This window comes from Poecilia reticulata, chromosome 18 (assembly GCF_904066995.2).
Source record: "Poecilia reticulata chromosome 18, P_reticulata-male-v2, whole genome shotgun sequence".
In the NCBI taxonomy this organism is placed as follows: Eukaryota; Metazoa; Chordata; class Actinopteri; order Cyprinodontiformes; family Poeciliidae; genus Poecilia; species Poecilia reticulata.
The window spans coordinates 24,369,100-24,388,569 of record NC_088847.1 but is presented as its reverse complement, the minus strand read 5'-3'; the positions used below and the strand labels follow the sequence as shown (position 1 = coordinate 24,388,569).

Below are 19,470 nucleotides of genomic sequence, written 5' to 3'. Positions count from 1 at the left end.
AAACGTTGGGGCCCTCAGGAAAACGTTGGGGCTTTCAGGAAAACGTTGGGGCCCTCAGGAAAATATTATGGGGCCCTCAGGAAAACGTTGGGCCCTCAGGAAAACGTTATAGGGCCCTCAGGAAAACATTATGGGGCCCTCAGGAAACGTTATAGGCCTCAGGAAAACGTTATGGGGCCCTGAGGAAAACGTTTCAGGGCCTTCAGGAAAACGTTATGGGGCCCTCAGAAAAATATTATGGGGCCCTCAGGAAAACGTTGGGGCTTTCAGGAAAACGTTGGGGCCCTCAGGAAAACGTTATGGGGCCCTCAGGAAAACGTTATAGGGCCCTCAGGAAAACGTTTTGGGGCCTCAGGAAAACGTTATGGGGCCCTCAGGAAAATATTATGGGGCCCTCAGGAAAACGTTATGGGGCCCTCAGGAAAACGTTGGGGCTTTCAGGAAAACGTTGGGGCCCTCAGGAAAATATTATGGGGCCCTCAGGAAAACGTTGGGGCCCTCAGGAAAACGTTATGGGGCCCTCAGGAAAACGTTGGGGCTTTCAGGAAAACGTTATGGGGCCCTCAGGAAAATATTATGGGGCCCTCAGGAAAACGTTATGGGGCCCTCAGGAAAACGTTATGGGGCCCTCAGGAAAACGTTGGGGCCCTCAGAATAAAACCTCATTTCCTCCGATGTTAATGGACCTGAACCAGGAAAAGCTGCAGAACCAGGCGGTTCTGTTGGGAGGAGCCGGTTCTACTAGCTTCATCAGAACCACCAGAACCATTTTCCATCTTTTATTTTCTTATAAAACATACATGTGGGTCGGTATCAAAACGCTGATCTGAGGTTCTAACAGACATGATCACAGGAACCAGAACCAGAACCAGCAGGAGTCCATCTGGTTCTGGAACCAGCAGCAGGTCCAGCTGGTTCTGGTCCAGTTCCTCTGGGATCATAAAAACATTCAAATACTGCTAACAGGTTCTGTTAAAAACGTCTGGTTCTGGTGCAGACGGTTGGACTGGGCTTGGGTCAGAACCTTCCCAACAGTTCTGACAGTCATTTAGAACCATCTGGACCCATCAGAACCATCTGAGAGTCCAATCAGCTGCTGGTTCTGTTCATGAGATCCAAAACGTTCCAGAACCACAGAAACCCGGACAGAGCAGGTCCAGAGGTTCTGATCAGGAGGTTCTGGTCGGATTATTCATGATCATTATTCCGGTCCAGAACCGGGCTGCAGGTCCAGATGCCCTCCAGAACCTTCCTGACAGAGATCCACGGTGAAGAGGTCTCACTCTGATGTATTTCCTGGTTCCGTCCCTCCCTGCTGTTCGGACCACTGTCTGGTTCTGAAGCGGTTCTGGATTTTACTCTCCGGGTCCAAAGTTCCTGTCCTCCTCAGAACCAATCAGAACCCTTCTCCCAGGCAGAGGGCGGGGCTTAAGCTCTGAGGTTCCTTATTGGAAGGAGAGATCCTCTCAGCGTCCAATCAGAGAAGCTGATATTCTCCATCATGGCTCTGCTGGCTGCTGATTGGTCGATCCCGGTTTTCCTGAGGAGCTGATTGGCTGGCAATAGTCCTGAGAGTTGATCAATAAGGCAACAGAAGGTTTGTGATTGGCTGGAACAGGCAGGAGGGCGGAGTCTAGCGGCGCCGCTGGGATGTCTGGACGGTTTGTATCGGGTCAGAACTTTGGGCTCCAGGTCCAGTCGGCGCCGCCGCGCTGTGATTGGTCAGTAGAGCAGAGTGGGCGTGGCCTTGTGACTCCTGAGCGTCTGGATGGAGGAGAGGATCTTCTTCTGGTGGCCGGCGAGGGTGACGCCCACTCGGAGCAGGTCGCTATGGAAACGGAGAGGAGAGAGAGAACCGTGAGCCCTGAGCACCGACTGGCAGGCTGATCCAGGCTGGACCCGCCAGAACCCACCAGAACCGGCCAGAACCCACCAGAACCTTACTCTGTGTTGAGCTGCGACACCACGTCCAGGCTGGTCAGCCCGGCCTGGACAAAGTTCTGCTGGTACCGCTCCATCTTGATGGCCCGGAGCCACTCGGACACGGAACCGCAGGCTGACGGCGGCGGAGGGACGCGCTGGTCCAACAGGGGCTGGGAGGGACTGGGACAGGGACAGGTTAGTAAGGGGGTTCTGGACCAGAATCTGGTTCTGGTCCAGAACCAGATTCTGGACCAGAACCAGATTCTGGACCAGTCTTATGGTTCTGGTCCAGTCCATGGATCTGGTCCATGGTTCTGGTCCAGTCCGTGGTTCTGGTCTGTGGTTCTGGTCCAGGATCTGGGTCACAGGTCTGACCAGAGGAAGGTGAGCTGGATCAGAACCGGGCCAGAACCTTCCTTTAGACCTGCTGACTTGTTCCGGTCTCTGGTTCCGGACTCGGAACCATCCATGGACCGGGTTAACTGGGTTTTACTGGTGTCGGTTCTGGACCTGCTGCTGTAACCGTCACGGCCCTCTCTGACCTCTGACCCCTCCCTGACCCCCGGCTCTCACCTGGGCAGCTCTGGGGGCGTGGCCTTCAGGGAGGCGGGGTTCCGGATCAGCCGGTCCAGTCCGGACACGATGTGGCAGAACCTGGGCCGGTTGGCCCGGTCCGTCTGCCAGCAGTCCAGCATCAGGCCGTGGAGCGAGGCGGGGCAGTCGGGCGGCGGCGGCAGGCGGTAGTCCTGCTCGATGGCGTTGATGACCTGGTCAGAGCGGGTCAGAACACGGGTCAGAACACGGGACAGAGCGGGTCAGAACACGGGTCAAATGGGTCAGAATGGGTCAGAACACGGGTCAGAACACGGGTCAGAACACGGGTCAGAACACGGGTCAGAACACGGGTCAGAACACGGGTCAGAACACGGGTCAGAACAAACGGGTCAAACCGGGTCGGGTCAGTGGCCTGTTCTGGTCCGTTATCTGGTGGTTCTTACGTCCTGGTTGCTCATGTCCCAATATGGCCGCTCTCCGTATGACATCACTTCCCACATGACGATGCCGTAGCTCCAGACGTCGCTGGCTGAGGTGAACTTCCTGTGAGCAGAGACTCATTACCGTCTCCATAGCAACCAGAACCATGGCCGGCGGCTGCAGTACCGCTGCTCACCTGTAGGCGATGGCTTCAGGAGCCGTCCACCTGATGGGGATCTTCCCTCCCTGGGCACAGGAAGACAGATACCTTTCAAAATAAGAGCATGTCTAAAGAGGGGACACAGCTCTGAGGATCTCCAGGAAACACCAGAGCTAAACGGTTAGCTATCCTTGTGCTAAAGCACTAATCATTAACATCGGAGCTAAAAGGTTAGCTATGCTAGCGCTAAAACATGAATCATTAACATCGGCGCTAAAAGGTTAGCTATGCTAAGGCTAAAGCGCTAATCGTTACTATCAGAGCTATAAGGTTAGCTATGCTAGCGCTAAAACATGAATCATTAACATCGGAGCTAAACGGTTAGCTATGCTAAGGCTAAAGCGCTAATCGTTAATATCAGAGCTAAAAAGTTAGCTATGCTAGCGCTAAAGCATTAATCATTAACATCGGAGGTTAGCTATGCTAGCGCTAAAACATGAATCATTAACATCGGAGCTAAAAGGTTAGCTATGCTAAGGCTAAAGCGCTAATCGTTACTATCAGAGCTAAAAGGTTAGCTATGCTAGCGCTAAAGCGTTAATCGTTACTATCAGAGCTACAGTGTTGTATATATAACTATTAGCGTGAGGCTGTTATATGGCGTTACAGCTCTATGTCGCCCCCAACAGGGCTAAACATTTATTGTGACTAAATGTTTCCTATCAGAAACAATAAAGACATGAGGACATTTCTGTCCCCTCGTTTATATCTCTGCTCTTTAACGTCCAGGTGTGAGGTTTCCATAGCAACAGACTCACCAGAGAGCTGGTGTAGGTCGGGTCGGACGAGTTCTCCGTCAGGAACCTGCTGAGACCGAAGTCCGACACCTGGAGGGACGGAACCACAGAGGACAGTCAGAGACAGGAGGACAGAGAGACAGGAGGACAGAGAGACAGGAGGACAGAGAGACAGGAGGACGGTCAGAGACAGGAGGACAGACAGGAGGACAGAGAGACAGGAGGACATCCAGGAGGACAGAGAGACAGGAGGACGGTCAGAGACAGGAGGACAGAGAGACAGGAGCAGGAGGACAGAGAGACAAGAGGACGGTCAGAGACAGGAGGACAGACAGGAGGACAGAGAGACAAGAGGACGGTCAGAGACAGGAGGACACAGGAGGACAGAGAGACAAGAGGACGGTCAGAGACAGGAGGACAGAGAGACAGGAGGACAGAGAGACAAGAGGACAGTCAGAGACAGGAGGACAGAGAGACAAGAGGACATCCAGGAGGACAGAGAGACAAGAGGACGGTCAGAGACAGGAGGACAGAGAGACAAGAGGACAGTCAGAGACAGGAGGACAGAGAGACAGGAGGACATCCAGGTGGACAGACATCCAGGAGGACATCCAGGAGGACAGAGAGACAAGAGGACGGTCAGAGACAGGAGGACAGAGAGACAAGAGGACAGACATCCAGGAGGACATCCAGGAGGACAGAGAGACAAGAGGACGGTCAGAGACAGGAGGACAGAGAGACAGGAGGACAGACATCCAGGAGGACATCCAGGAGGACAGACATCCAGGAGGACAGACAGGAGGACATCCAGGTGGACATCCAGGAGGACAGACAGGAGGACATCCAGTAGGACATCCAGGAGGACATCCAGGAGGACATCCAGGAGGACATCCAGGTGGACATCCAGGTGGACGTCCAGGTGAGCCCCACCTTGCAGACCAGGTTGGCGTTCACCAGGATGTTCCGAGCTGCTAGGTCTCTGTGGACGAAGCTCATGTCGGCCAGGTGCTTCATCCCTGCAGCGATGCCGCGCAGCATCCCCACCAGCTGGATGGGGGTGAACTGACCGTCGTTCACCTGCAGGGGGCGGACAGGTGAGACGGTGGACAGGTGAGACAGGGGGACACACAGGGGGACAGACGGGACGCCAGTCACACAGGAAGTGGGTCTGACCCGCAGGAAGCTGTCCAGCGCTCCGTTCTCCATGAACTCGGCGAGGATCATGACGGGACAGGAAGTGGTGATGACGCCCTCCAGGTGGATGATGTTGGGGTGCTGGAACTGGCCCATGATGGACGCCTCCGACAGGAAGTCCCGCCTCTGCTGCTCCGTGTAGCCGCCCTTCAGCGTCTTGATGGCCACCAGGTTCTCCTTCCTGCCGGGGAGACGCAGCCGGCCGCGGCACACCTCACCGAACTCACCTGGACCGGACCGGGTCAGAGAGGAACCGGGTCAGAGAGGAACCGGGTCAGAGAGGAACCGGGTCAGAGAGGAACCGGGTCAGAGAGGGTCAGAGAGGGACCGGGTCAGAGAGGGAACCGGGTCAGAGAGGAACCGGGTCAGAACCGGGTCAGAGAGGAACCGGGTCAGAGAGGGTCAGAGAGGAACCGGGTCAGAGAGGGTCAGAAAGGAACCGGGTCAGAGAGGGTCAGAGAGGAACCGGTCAGAGAGGAACCGGGTCAGAGAGGGTCAGAGAGGAACCGGGTCAGAGAGGGAACCGGGTCAGAGAGGAACCGGGTCACAGAGGGTCAGAGAGGAACCGGGTCAGAGAGGAACCGGGTCAGAGAGGGAACCAGAACCTAACGGCGTGCAGCAGCCTGGTGCTGCTCACCCCTCTGATCACACAGAACTCTGGTACCAGTCAGGGCTGGTTCTGACAGAACCAGATCTGGACCAGGTCAGAAACACCAACAGAACTAGACCTGATCAAACCAGAACTGGGCCCAGAGCTGGTTCTGATGGGACCCAAACAGTCCCAGCTGGACCCGGTTCCAGATTAATAAACCCTGAAGGCAGCAGCAGAACCAGCAGCAGAACCAGAACCAGCTGCAGCAGAACCAGAACCAGCAGCAGAACCAGAACCAGCTGCTGTCAGAACCAGTTTGTCCTCAAAGATTTGGCTGATTTTCCAATAATTCAATGGATAAAACCAGAGCACTTCCTGTTTCCTACAGGAAGTGCTCTGGTTCCTCTGTCCAGAGGTTCTGCTGGGTCCAGAGGTTCTACTGGGTCCACTGGTTCTGTTGGGTCCAGTGGTTCTACTGGGTCCACTGGTTCTGTTGGGTCCAGTGGTTCTGCTGGGTCCAGAGGTTCTGCTGGGTCCAGAGGTTCTGCTGGGTCCAGAGGTTCTACTGGGTCCACTGGTTCTGTTGGGTCCAGTGGTTCTACTGGGTCCAGAGGTTCTGTTGGGTCCAGAGGTTCTGTTGGGTCCAGTGGTTCTACTGGGTCCACTGGTTCTGTTGGGTCCAGTGGTTCTGCTGGGTCCAGAGGTTCTGTTGGGTCCAGTGGTTCTGCTGGGTCCAGAGGTTCTGCTGGGTCCAGTGGTTCTGTTGGGTCCAGTGGTTCTACTGGGTCCACTGGTTCTGTTGGGTCCAGTGGTTCTGTTGGGTCCAGTGGTTCTGTTGGGTCCAGAGGTTCTGCTGGGTCCAGAGGTTCTGCTGGGTCCAGAGGTTCTGTTGGGTCCAGTGGTTCCTTACCGGCGCCGATCACTTCCTCGATCTTCACGAAGGACGCGTCGATCTCCTTGGCGAACTCTCTGACCGCCTCGTTGGGATCCTCGTAGGTAAACGGGTCGATGTACACCTTCATCGCTACGGCAACGACATCACATGTTCAGTCAGCCGTGATGTCAGCAAATCAAGGCCTCTGATTGGCTGAGAGACTCACCCTGTCCCATCTGGTAGTGACCCGCCTTATCGGCCCGGGACGGGCGCCGCCGACGCCGCTTTCTGAGGGACAGAGAGGGAGACGGACAGAGGGACAGAGAGGGGGACGGACAGGGGGACAGAGAGGGGACGGACAGGGGGACGGACAGGGGGACGGACAGAGGGACAGAGAGGGGGACGGACAGGGGGACAGAGAGGGGGACGGACAGGGGGACAGACAGGGGACAGACAGACAGGAAGTTGGGCTGCAGGTTTCCTCACAGAGGAAACTCAGAGTCCTAATATAGTCGACCTGTTACACCCTGAGCTGAGTGAGTCTGAGGTCAGAGGTCATGCCGTCCATTGTTCTCGGCGATGGCAGCATTAGGGCGGATCCTCTTTCTCTTACCGGTAGCAGATGAATCCGGCCGTCGCCGCGGCGACCAGCAGCAGCGTTGCCACGGTGACGAGGACGGCGGTGAGCACCAGCTGGGACTGGGCCGGACCTGAGGGAACCGAGCGGAGCCGTTAGAACCCGGCAGCAGAGCGGCACGGCGAGCGGCGGTCGGGTCGGGTCGGTACCGTCGGGCAGAGTGCTGAAGCTGCCGGCGCCGCTGAACGACCCGAAACCCGCCTGGGTCTGGGCCCGGACCTGCACCTGGTACCGGGTGGCCCGGCGCAGGCCGGTCAGAACCAGGGAGCAGGACGGGCTGGACCGGTACTCCCAGGGGGCCTGGTGGTCGGCGAGCGGCCGGAACCGCAGCTGGTACTCCAGGACCGGCGGCTGGTTCTGCAGAACCGGAGCCGTCCAGCTCAGGGACAGGCTGGACTCGGACGCCGCCGCCCTCCTCAGGCCGGACACCGGGGGCGGGGCTACAGGGAGAGGCAGCCAATCAGAGAGCGGCACAGGAAGCCCCACTGCACTCTGGGTAACGTAGTGCTTTACCGTCTCTGCTGCTGGTGACGTTGATGCTGACGGAGGCCGGCTCTGATTGGCCGACGGCAGACACGCCGTTCACCGACTGGATGGTGAACGTGTACCTGGTCTGTGGGCGGAGCCCCCACACGGTGACCCGGGGTCGGGTCAGGCCCGCCTGGGAGGGCCGGAACAGGACGCTGTCATCACAGGGCGAGCAGGAGCCGACCAATCCCTGAGCAGGAGGCGGCAGGGGGCGGAGCCATCAGGAACACCAGATTCAGACTGGGATCGAAGCAGAAACTAGCAGCTGTCCTACCTCAGTGCTCCCAGCGTTCCCAGCGTTCCCAGCGCTCCCATCGTTCCCAGCGCTCCCAGCGCTCCCAGCCTCCCCGCAGGCGCAGCAGACCACCCGGTAGCTCAGGTCTCCCCGTCCTCCTCGGTCCAGAGGCTCCACCCACTCCAGGATGAGCGACGAGTCGTTCAGCTGACTGACCGGGTGGCGGGGGGCCGACGGCGGGCCTGCAGGGGTCAGAGGTCAGATGAACATCAGCTGAGCTTTGCCCTGAGCGCTGAGTGAGCAGCTGCTGCCACCCTGGAACTGGACCATCAGATCAGAGAGTACCAGGTCTTTATATCAGAACATATTTCTGTCTACAGTGTGGGAACATTTTCCTCCACAAGTCATGGAAACACAACTGTGTGTGTGTCTCTGTGTGTGTGTGTGTCTCTGTGTGTGTGTGTCTCTGTGTGTGTGTGTGTCTCTCTGTGTGTGTGTGTGTCTCTGTGTGTGTGTGTGTGTCTCTGTGTGTGTGTGTGTCTCTGTGTGTGTGTGTGTGTCTCTGTGTGTGTGTGTGTCTCTGTGTGTGTGTCTCTGTGTGTGTGTGTGTGTGTGTGTGTGTGTGTGTGTGTGTCTCTGTGTGTGTGTCTCTGTGTGTGTGTGTGTGTCTCTGTGTGTGTGTGTGTGTGTGTGTGTGTGTGTCTCTGTGTGTGTGTGTGTGTGTCTCTGTGTGTGTGTGTCTCTGTGTGTGTGTCTCTGTGTGTGTGTGTGTGTGTCTCTGTGTGTGTGTGTGTGTGTGTGTGTGTGTGTGTGTGTGTGTGTCTCTGTGTGTGTGTGTGTGTGTGTGTGTGTGTGTGTGTCTCTGTGTGTGTGTGTCTCTGTGTGTGTGTCTCTGTGTGTGTGTGTGTCTCTGTGTGTGTGTGTGTGTCTCTGTGTGTGTGTCTGAGCAGCCGTTCTGCTCCTTTTCACATGGATCTGTTTTGCCCTGACCAGGTGCATTCTGGGTAATGTGGTTGAAACAACAGAAGAAGAGGAGGTCTTACGCGTGCAGGCTGCGTGCGGCGGGTCGGAGTCGGCCCGATCGTAACCATGGAGACAGGGGCAGTAGGCGGAGCCTGGGATCCTGGTGTTGCTGTTACCTGGACAGGAAGTGCAGCCTCCACTTCCTGGTTCCACCTTGAAGTGTCCTGATGGACAGGCTGCAGGGAGAGGAACGGATTACTGTAGCCTCTGAGGGGGCGGGGCTTAATGCGGCGACACAACAAGAGACAGGAAGTGGCCTTGGACTGGACAGGATGTGGAAAGTGCTGCCATGATGTCATCAGCAGCCTCTGTGTTTGACCTTTCACCTCTCTGGCTTCACACAGACCGCCGCCCACCGCAGCAGCACTTCCTGCTGGCGGCCAGCTGACCTCTGACCTCTACTGGATCTGTACCCGGGTCTGACCGGGACAGACTTCTGGTTCTACTGGGACCGAACAGAGCCGGTCAGAACCGAGTCTAAGGTTCTATCAGAACCAGAAGTCCTGCTGGGTCTGATGGTTCTGGTCAGACTTCTGGTTCTGCTGGGACCGGTGTTCTGTCCATCTGTCCTACCCGTCAGTCCGTCCCCATAAATCTGTAGAAGTTTCATTTTGCTTCTCAGACATTAAATGTTATTTAATTAAGCTGCTGATCAAACTTATTAACATAAAAATCACTTTTGCTGTTTCCAATATTGTTAACCTGCATCTGGCCTGATGGAGGGATGGAGGGCAGCAGCTCCTCCTGACCCCACTGAGAGAGGGACGGAGGGAGGGATGGATGGATGATGGATGATGGATGTCGTTACCAGACATTGGTCCCGTTTAGCGTCTCTATCACTATAAACACTGTTTTACTCCAGATTAGGTCGGGATGTTTTGTCCCTACAGTTAAAACTATTGTAATATTTAAATATTTGTTTAGAAAACAGCTCAGCCCTAAAGAAGCTCCTGAATATCTGGATGGATTCAAGCAGAACATCTTTCTGGAAAGAACCGGATTTTTCTTATTGATTTTTATTTACCGTCTGAGAGAAAAACCACAAAATTAAACTTCTACAGGTTTGACAGAGAAACGTAACAACGATGTGCGCAGACACGAGGTCTGACAGTCAGGACCAGAACCAGTCAGAACCGGACCGACTCAGTGTGGTCGTCCGCCCCCGGTGCTCTTATTGTGAAGGGCTCACCTCGGCAGCGCAGGTCGCCGTCTCCGGCCTCGTACCCGGGGCGGCAGGCGCAGCTGGAGGTGGGCGGCCCGACCCACTGGCCGTCCTCGCCGCAGAGCATGCTGGGAGGCTGGGCCAGCTCGCCGGGCGGCGTCACGGCGTTCTCCACGCAGACGCCGCGCGCCTGCAGACCAACAGTCACGCTTTTACTCTGAAAACCAGCAGGGCGGGGCCAGGGGTCGCCATGGTTACCTGCTCCACCAGCGCGTGGGGGACGGTCTCGGGGAAGGCGGCGAAGGCGCGGCGCAGCGGCGGGCACTTCCTGAAGAAGACGCGCACGGCGAGCAGCGCCATGCAGGCGCCCTGGCTCTGGAAGGCCAGGTAAAGCCCCGCCCCCTGCAGGCCCTCCAGACGCAGCAGCTTCAGGTTGGAGCGCCGCTCGGCGCCGCCGCGCCGCAGCAGGTGGTCTGCCGCCACGGCGGCCGCCTTGGTGTAGGGGTTCTCCATCCAGGCGGGGTGGGTGGGCGTGGCCTCGTCGCCGTCCGCCTGGTAGTAGTAGAGGTTAAAGGTCTCCTTGCAGTGCCGCTGGTTCATCGCCGCACACTCCATCATGGTGAACCTGCAGGGGCGGGACGCCGTCACTACATCACTTCCTGTCTACGTGGCCCGGACGGCGGCTCCACCCACCGGATCTCCACGTAGAGCGTGGTGGCGGCGCGGCGCGGGATCCAACGTGTCCGCAGCCAATAGGAGGCCGGGCTGGACGGCGTGCAGATCTGGAAGGTCCGGACGCTGTTGGAGTCCTCGTCCAATCCGCTCAGCTCCTCCCACTGGGGGGAGGGGGAGGGCCAATCAGAGAGCAGGAGGAGGAGGGGCCAATCAGAGAGCAGGAGGAGGAGGGGCCAATCAGAGAGTAGGGGAGGGGTTACCAGGAACCAATCAGAGAGCAGGAGGAGGGAGGACCAATCAGAGAGTAGGAGGAGGGAGGGACCAATCAGAGAGCAGGAGGAGGAGGGGCCAATCAGAGAGCAGGAGGAGGAGGGGCCAATCAGAGAGCAGGAGGAGGAGGGGCCAATCAGAGAGTAGGAGAGGGACCAATCAGAGAGCAGGAGGAGGGAGGGCCAATCAGAGAGTAGGAGGAGGGAGGGACCAATCAGAGAGCAGGAGGAGGGAGGGCCAATCAGAGAGCAGGAGGAGACCATGCAGCCAATCCCAGCAGCCGGTGTGTATGTGGGCGGGGCTTACCTGCTGGTCGTCTGCAGGGTGATTGGTCCAGCGCAGGTCGGACGTCTCCAGCTTGGTGTTCATCAGAACCTCTGAGGGTGAAACAGAGACAAATGAAAGGTTCTGGTTCTGTTCAGGTCCAACCGGTCTGAACCATCAGAACCAGCAGGACCTCTGACTGGGCCCTCTGGACCAGAAATGTCCTCAGTGTCCTGCATGTCCAACAGCTGCTGTCCCTCAGGACGTCCTGGAGACCAACCGGACCCTGAGGACCAACCGGACCAGAACCATCATTGGCTAGAATTACTCTAAATAACCGGAACCCGGTACCTCTGAGGACAACTGGACCTGGCATCTCCATGGCAACGGGAACCAACATGGCAGCAGGAGGAAGTAGAAACCACTGAGAGCGCCCCCTACCTGCTGCCCTGGGTGACCGCCCAGAGCCCAGTCAGAACCAGAACCAGAAGGTCCAGACCACAGAATCTGAACCAGGTTCTGACACACGGTTCTGATCAGCCCAGCCTGATCCAATTACTGCCTCAGACTGGCTGTGTGTGTGTGTGTGTGTGTGTTAGTGCGTGTGTGTGTGTTGCTCCAGGATGAACCATGAACTACTAACGGTACCAACCCGGGTTCAGGTCAGAACTGCAGGGTCCTCACAGACATAGCAGTTCAGATGAGTGACACACACACACACACACACACACGCCCAGAGCAGCTCATGCTGAGTGTAAACAGCCAATCAGAGATAAGCATGACGAGGAAACCGCCATGACAACGGAGACGGGATGTTTACACAAACGGGCCGGCAGCAGCGTGTGTGTGTTTGTAATACCTAGTGAGGACCATTTTCCTGACACATACTACGTTGTGGGGACCCACTGCTCCTTGTGGGGACCGGAGCCTGGGCCCCACAAGGGGAAACGCAGTTTGTGGGTCAGGGGTCAAAGTTAGGACTCAGGTGTGAACTGAGTTTTATAAGGTTTAGGCTGTAGAAATGAATGGAAGTCAATGGAAAGTCCCCACAAAGATAGCCACACAAAGGTGTGTGTGTTAGTGTGTGTGTGTGTTAGTGCGTGTGTATGTGTGTGTGTGGTCTCGTGCTCAGACTCTCTGGCAGCTAACTCTCATTCCTCCAGCCTGAGATCCTCTCTCGGTTCTGATACCAGAACCAGAATCAGAACCAGAACTGGAAAAAGAACCTGAACCGGCCCAGAACCTGGATTGGCTGGAGTGAACGTAAGCCCCGCCCCTTCCTGACGTCATCCGCAGCTCAGGTTAGCATTGAGCGATGAGTGAGAATGATGCTAACAGCTGATCTAGCAGCAGCCGGCTCTGAGCCATGGCTACGTTCATTCATTCATTCATTCATTCAACAGACCACTCCACCAGCCAATCACACACTGGTCTTTATCATCCAATCAGAGCACGGCGAACAGACATGCATAAATAACAACCAATCAGAAGCAGCAGATCAAACATAGCAGCAGGCTAAGCTAGCGCTGCAGCTAACGGTTATTCTGATGATTCATCAGATAAAGATTTTTCATCTTCCTGCTTCAGCTTTTAAAACAAAGTTAGAAAAACATAAATAAGAACAAATAAAGATTTTAATTCACTTTTTAAAACAGGAAATCAACATTTTATCACCTAAAGTCAATAACAACGTTCCGTTATTGAACAGCTAATTATCTGCAGCAAAGGACGGCAGCTAGAAAATGTCCGATCATCAATATTGGCTGATTATTGATTAATAACTGGACAGCAGCAGGTGATTAACAGGAGATTTAATCCAGAATGTGAACCAGGTGAGTTCAGGTTCAGAGGGTTTGAATCTGAAACGTTTTATTACAGAGTTCTGGTCTCACAGCTAACAGCTAACAGAGTCTGGATATGAAAGGCTATGATTGATACATTACTGATTTATTTAATAATCGATTGTTTGTTCAGCCTGAAATCACTAAACTCAACAGGAGGTTCAGGAACCTGAACTGGTTCCGATCCATTAAACTGGTTCTGGTCTGTCTGGACCGGATCAGAACCAGCACACTCTATCAACGCTCATAGCTCTATAGATCTGCAGCTTCTAGATCTGCTGGATCTCTGCAGTGGCTCTGGAGCAGCTCCACTTGACACACACACACACACACACACACACACACTCACACACACACACACACACACACACACACACACACACACAGTTTATGAGCTGCAGGTTAAACTGTGACTCACTTGTTTATTTAAATGAACCACAGGAACAGGTTGACACACCTGAGGCAGGTAGACTGATGCTTATCAGTTCGTCATGTCAGGGACACACTGCAGCACATCTACAGCAACGTACGACACACACACACACACACACACACACACACACACACACACAGCTGCAGCCAGGTTAGTAATGAGGCGGTCATCAGTGTCTGCTCGGTCAGCTCATCCATCACTGATCCAGACTGCAGGACTTGCATCACTGTGAGAACACCTGAGGAGCAGCAGCCAATCAGAGAGCAGTTCTGGCCTAACCCAGGAGCATCGGGTCAGAACCTCATGCTGCTTCACCAAGCTGTAAAACCAGAACCAGGAAGTGGGTTGTATTCCTGCAGACAGGACCAGCTTCTCCAGAGTCCTGGTTCTGGATCAGAACCAGATCGGGTCCAGCACACCGAGCAGAACCAGCCTGACCCATAGAGACGGGTTCTGGAGCCAAAGAGCGGCGGCTTCATGGTGTGTGTATAGGTGTGTGTGGTTTAGTGTATGTGTGTGTGTGTATAGGTGTGTGTGTGGTGTGTGTATAGGTGTGTGTGTGTGTGTGTATAGGTGTGTGTGTGTCTGTGTGTGTGTGTATAGGTGTATAGGTGTGTGTGTGTGTGTATAGATTGTGTGTATAGATGTGTGTGTGGTTTAGTGTGTGTGTGTGTGTATAGGTGTGTGTGTGTGTATAGATGGTGTGTGTATAGGTGTGTGTGTGTGTGTGTGTGTGTGTGTGAGGTCTGCTCCTGCTCTAATAAGCAGGTAAACACAGTGTAAGTCCAGCAGCAGCATTAATAACTGCTATGCAGCAGCAGCCGCCTTGTTATTAATGATAATAACGATAATAACTTGGTATTAATGATAATAAAGCGTTTATGAAACCCACTTTAGCAGCTGGAGCTGCTTGTGTTTATTAAAACTGGTTACAGAGCTGGAACCGACTCCGTCTGCAGAGTTTAGATTATTATTTATGATTTATTGTGTAAACATGGTGGAGCAAACAGAGCAGCTGCTGGTTCTGATTTAACAGGTAAAAACATGAAAGTACCAGATATAGGAGGGTAGAAATGATTTATTACTAATTTAGTTACTTTTATCAGGTAAAAACTACTGAATCTAATGAGAGTCCTTATAATAATAATAACAACTATAATAATAACAACAATAATAATAATAATAATAATAATAAATAGATAATAGTGAAGTGAAACAATAATAAATGTGTTAATAATGTTTTTGATCAAACTTTTTTAACCTCCAGATTAATAATAGTTCGATTTGAACCGCTACGTCACTGATTGGTGATTCCTGATCGTGGTGGACCGAACCGGACTCACCCTCCTCGGCCCAGCAGAACCAGCAGCAGCCCAGCAGAACCAGCAGCCCGCGGGGGGAGGCGCGGCCCCGGCCTGCCTCCGCCCGCTGGCCGCCCTCCATGGCTCCCGGTCCCCTGACCGGAGCGGCTCGGTCCGTCCGACGGGTCCGCGGTCGGGGCGGTCAGCTGGGCTCCTTGAGGACCGGCCGTGCCCGCCTCATTGGAGCTCAGACGGCCGACCGGGAGCGGCGGAGCAGCGGGGAGAAGCTGCCGAGAAGCGGCGGGAATACTCCGAGCAGGACGAGTTGAATGTTGGAGAGAAACTTTCCAAGATGGAGTCTGAAAGTCTACCGCCAAGCCGCGGCCCCGCTGCTTCCTCCGGCTGCCTCCATCCCCGCTCCCCGCTTTGTCTCGCTGTCCTCCCGGGACCCGCAGCGGGACTCTGGGACCGGAGCCCAGAGGGTCGCCCGGAGCCGCGGAGAGGAGTCGGTGGGTCGGCTGGAGGATAAAGAGAAACTTTTCCAGATGTAAATCCACTCCGAAAGGCTCTGAATCCCCCAGTATTCCCAGTTTTCCCAGTGGTTTCCAGTTTCCAGAAAAACTTGAGACAAAGCTGAAAGTTTTCAGACCCCACCCTCACGCGAAGCCCCGCCCACAACCTGCCCGATGACAGTGTGTGATTGGCTGAACAACCTGTGGTCTGGAAAGGGGCGGGGCTTACCGGTGACCGATACGTCATGAAGGAATGTAGGGGTGCCAGTCTGCGCATGTCCGTTAGGAAATTATTTAATTATTTTTTTAAAAAAGAAAATACAGCTAATTAACAATTAATGAGATGGAAAACATTTATTATTGAAAATATTAAATAAATAAAAAAAAAACAGGAAAAACTCAGGAAGAAATGAGCAGAATCAACCACTAGCACATTCTACATTATTTTATAAAGTTAGACAGCAGAGAATGAGCTGTGTGTTTTAATAACAGGTATTAATCTGTTCTTCAGGTGAGTGACGTCACACCTGCAGGGTTTCCGTCCACTAAAGAGGAAGAGCTGCGATTATCTCACTCCGTTCATTTGTCTCATATAATCCCTTTTCTCATTTTAACAAGTTTTACATCTCCTGACTTTTCTCATTTTAATTTTTACATGTTTCAGTGTAAACATGGCGGGAACGTGAGGCTTTCAGCGTGATGACGTCAGTCAGGTCAGATCATTCTGAATCATTTCACTTTAATCTGTTTTAATATGATTTAACTCTTAGTTTTTATTTTATTTCAGTGAAAATAATGAAAGTATTTATGAACCAAGACAGATCCTGATGTTCAAGATCTTCTCAGGGTCCGATCAGTTCCGGACGGGTTCTGCTGGTTCTGTTTGCCTCAAGATCTCCTCCCAGCAGGTTTCGGATCTTCAGTTTCATGAACACCTGGAACAAAAGACCCTCCTCCTCCTGTGGGGACAATGGAGCGGGATCAGGTGTCCTCTCTTTGTTGGCAGAGGTGTGAACGAGGCTAGAGCAGCTAGATTGAGACAGGTGCCAGGTGGGAGCTCCGCCCCCTCCTCTGACCGGCTGTTGATGGGGAAACTCAGCGGTTATCAGTTAAAAAAAGCCAAAAATTATGAAGGTTTAGAGCAGCTGGAAGAGTTCAAGGCCCGAGAATGAACCGCTACATGCAGAAAAGGACCTCAGGCTCAATGACTGGCTCCCCCTGCTGGAGTCTGAAGGAACTGCATCATGTTAGACTGGCTCCCCCTGCTGGAGTCTGTGGGAACTGCATCATGTTAGACTGGCTCCCCCTGCTGGAGTCTGTGGGAACTGCATCATGTTAGACTGGCTCCCCCTGCTGGAGTCTGAAGGAACTGCATCATGTTAGACTGGCTCCCCCTGCTGGAGTCTGAAGGAACTGCATCATGTTAGACTGGCTCCCCCTGCTGGAGTCTGAAGGAACTGCATCAGTTTAATAATATTGATCAGAACAGACTGAGCCAAACCCAGCTGAGTAACAGACTGAAACCTTTATTAACACATGTAACACGAACAGAGGAAGTGAGCGCGCTCAGTGAGTGGAGAACCGGGGCAGCTGGTCTCCCAGAATGACCCGCCGCTCCACGCCGTCCTCAGAGATGGAGGCCAGTCTGATGACGCCGCCGCTGGAGCCGTCCCTCTCCATGGCCAGAGACAGAGCTGCAACACACACACACACACGGTCAGATCCTGAGGACTCCAACTCCCAGCATGCCATGCAGCAGCCTTACCTGAGGCCGTCAGCTCCAGACACTGGTCCTTGTTCAGGCCCGGTTTGTAGTTGGAGTCCATGAAGCCGTAGACGTAGGTGCTGCCGCTGCCGCCCACCGCCACGGGCTGACGGACCAGCATCCCTCCAATGGGAACGCAGTACACCTGGGGGACAGAACCAGGTCAGAACCAGGTTGGACTGGGCCAGAGCCGGGCCATGGGACCCCAGGCGTCCCTGTAATCCCACCTGTCCTCCCTTCCTGCGGTCCCAGCCGGCCACCAGGATCCCGGCCATCAGCTCCTCCCGGTACCGGTAGCAGCTGGCTCTGAACAGGTTGGCCGCCGTCTCCACCAGGGGGGGCTCGTCCAGCTCCACGCTGTGGGGGACAGGGGGACAGTTAGAGCTTCACCTGTCAGAACCACACGGCGCCTACCAACCCGGTCTGGTACCTGTGGAAGCCCAGCTGGTAGGAAACAACCTCAGCGATGGCCTGAGTGTCTGCAGCAGATCCAGACCTGAAACACACAGAAAGACCGACTAGAACCCGAACTGGACCAGAACCCGGCTGTCCTCCTGCAGCGGCACCAGGACCGACCTGCAGCAGTAGATCCTGTCGTGGATTCGGGTCAGTTTGTCCGTCACTCTGTTGGCGATGTAAGCTCTGAGAGAGAGAGAGAGAGAGAGAGGGGGGTGAGTCTACCGGGGACAGGTAACCATGGTTACCCTCCAGGTGTCCTCACCCTGTGGTGGTCCGGGAGTCGGCCCCGATCACCACTCCTCCATCGTATTCCACCGCCATGATGGTGGTCTGAAACATACACGGTAAGCTCAGAACGGTTCTGTTCAGCAGACCTCAGCTGGTTCTGGTCGCCTTCACTGGGTCAGTTAATTATCGGACACCCCATCGACCCACAGGGACAGAGATGATAATAGAAGCATCTGCTTGTTGCCACCAAGGTTTTACAGAAGCAAAGTCGTGCACCAGTTATCGGACAGAGGGCATGTTTTTATGTTGCTGTCAAACTCACTTTTATTTTACGAGCTCTTTGTCGGACACAGTAATTATGCAAACGATTTGTCCGACAATAGAAAAAAGACCATCCCTCCGACACTAAGAGGAATAAAAGACCCACTGAGCGGGTCAGACCGGCGGAGGTTCTGCTCCCGGCCCGGTTAGAAACTTTATTTAATGTTTTTGGCCCTAAAGACCTTTATTAACAATGATCAGTTCTGATCTTCATTTAACTTTCTAATCTTTCATCAACCAGCGTGAGCAAACGTTAGCCACAGCTAGCTGCAGCATATCTGCTGTCTCATTCTGAATCATTTCTGACTTAAAATGGCCCCACCAAGAACCGAACCGACCCGAACCCTGCCCACTCTGGTCCCGCCAGCCCCGCACCTACCCCTGTGCTGACTTCCTCCCTGTTCCAGTCCGGGACCAGGTCATTTTTAGACGAAATCTGGTGCCCGAAGATCGGCATCATAGACGCTGCGGCCGCCATTTTTTTCACTTACTTAGCTCAACGCTTAGTAAAGGAGGAGGTGTCCGTTAATACCGCCGGGATTTAATTCATTTTACGCCGGCACTGAAGTGGAGACCTCTAAAGTGAAAACAGTGAGAAGCACTTCACTATCTACAATATACCATAATATACTGTCTGCTTAAAAACACAACTAAAAAATGAAAGAAAAAAAAACCTAACTATAACTTATCTTTATTTAAGCAAGAAAGATTTAAATCCGGCATGTAAGCGAACAGCTACGCAGTGAGGTCCTGACGGAGACAGGAAAAGAAGGTAAACAGTTCTCGACGCAAATAATCATATTATTGTTGTTTTAACGTTTATTTTTTAGTTTTGTTCCCCAATACTTGGTTTCAGGATCTCTCTAACTGTATGTCTGTACGTTTAATCTGGATTCTGGGCTTTAATTTTTATTTTTTGGCTTTTAAACTCCATCTGACCGCGGAGATGAACCAGACTCCATTAAAAATATATTTGATTTCAACATTTAAAACTTTGAGACACATTCGAAAATTATTGCCATAAATATGGTAAATATGGAGAAGCAGATCTTTGATTCGGCATAGCTTGAGTTATTGTCTCTATTTATTAACATGACTTATTGATTATCTGGTTGTTTGTGGTCTGTGCTTCAGATGACGGTTCATAATCTGTACATATTTGACCGGAACGGGAGCTGCTTGTTTTACAGCGAGTGGAACCGGAAAAAGCAGGCGGGGATCTCGAAGGATGAGGTGACGTCACACTGAAACAAACCAATAAACAACCAGCGATAACCAGTCAGTAACCTGTGTGTGTGTGT

The 19,470-nt window shown here is 53.6% G+C and overlaps 4 protein-coding genes across 10 annotated transcripts in view; 2 read left to right on the top strand and 2 right to left on the bottom strand.

Annotated features, from left to right (window-relative positions):
- The window catches only part of LOC103460941 (uncharacterized), a 135,943-nt gene that overhangs the window by 99,119 nt on the left and 17,354 nt on the right, over positions 1-19,470 (top strand). The gene's annotated exons all lie outside the window — the stretch shown is intronic.
- Positions 765-15,539, bottom strand: ephb4b (eph receptor B4b). Of its 3 annotated transcripts, none has more exons than XM_081599035.1 (20): positions 14,927-15,539; positions 11,352-11,422; positions 10,794-10,936; positions 10,359-10,725; positions 10,128-10,290; positions 8,959-9,114; positions 7,955-8,157; positions 7,666-7,870; positions 7,302-7,592; positions 7,129-7,225; positions 6,742-6,803; positions 6,552-6,665; positions 5,029-5,276; positions 4,786-4,932; positions 3,877-3,945; positions 3,095-3,144; positions 2,922-3,021; positions 2,497-2,690; positions 1,934-2,103; positions 765-1,828 (listed from the first exon to the last, which is right to left on the bottom strand). In XM_081599035.1, the coding sequence occupies exons 1-19, from the start codon at positions 15,024-15,026 to the stop codon at positions 1,941-1,943; spliced, it is 2,943 nt and encodes a 980-aa protein (XP_081455161.1). In that variant the 5' UTR covers positions 15,027-15,539; the 3' UTR covers positions 765-1,828; positions 1,934-1,940. The 3 variants fall into 3 exon arrangements, with proteins under 3 accessions (XP_081455161.1, XP_081455159.1, XP_081455160.1); XM_081599033.1 differs by having other exon boundaries at positions 1,945-2,103; positions 14,927-15,537; XM_081599034.1 differs by lacking the exon at positions 14,927-15,539 and adding an exon at positions 11,661-12,388 and having other exon boundaries at positions 1,945-2,103.
- Positions 16,907-18,707, bottom strand: psmb6 (proteasome 20S subunit beta 6). Its single transcript, XM_008403140.3, has 7 exons — positions 18,549-18,707; positions 17,883-17,950; positions 17,738-17,803; positions 17,592-17,657; positions 17,389-17,518; positions 17,162-17,306; positions 16,907-17,090 (listed from the first exon to the last, which is right to left on the bottom strand). The coding sequence occupies exons 1-7, from the start codon at positions 18,645-18,647 to the stop codon at positions 16,963-16,965; spliced, it is 702 nt and encodes a 233-aa protein (XP_008401362.1). The 5' UTR covers positions 18,648-18,707; the 3' UTR covers positions 16,907-16,962.
- The window catches only part of trappc1 (trafficking protein particle complex subunit 1), a 2,827-nt gene continuing 2,209 nt past the window's right edge, over positions 18,853-19,470 (top strand). Inside the window, exons 1-2 of the mRNA XM_008403141.3 lie at positions 18,853-18,941; positions 19,304-19,402. Coding sequence (XP_008401363.1) covers positions 19,304-19,402 — 99 coding nt within the window. The 5' untranslated portion in view covers positions 18,853-18,941. The remainder of the gene's footprint in view (positions 18,942-19,303; positions 19,403-19,470) is intronic.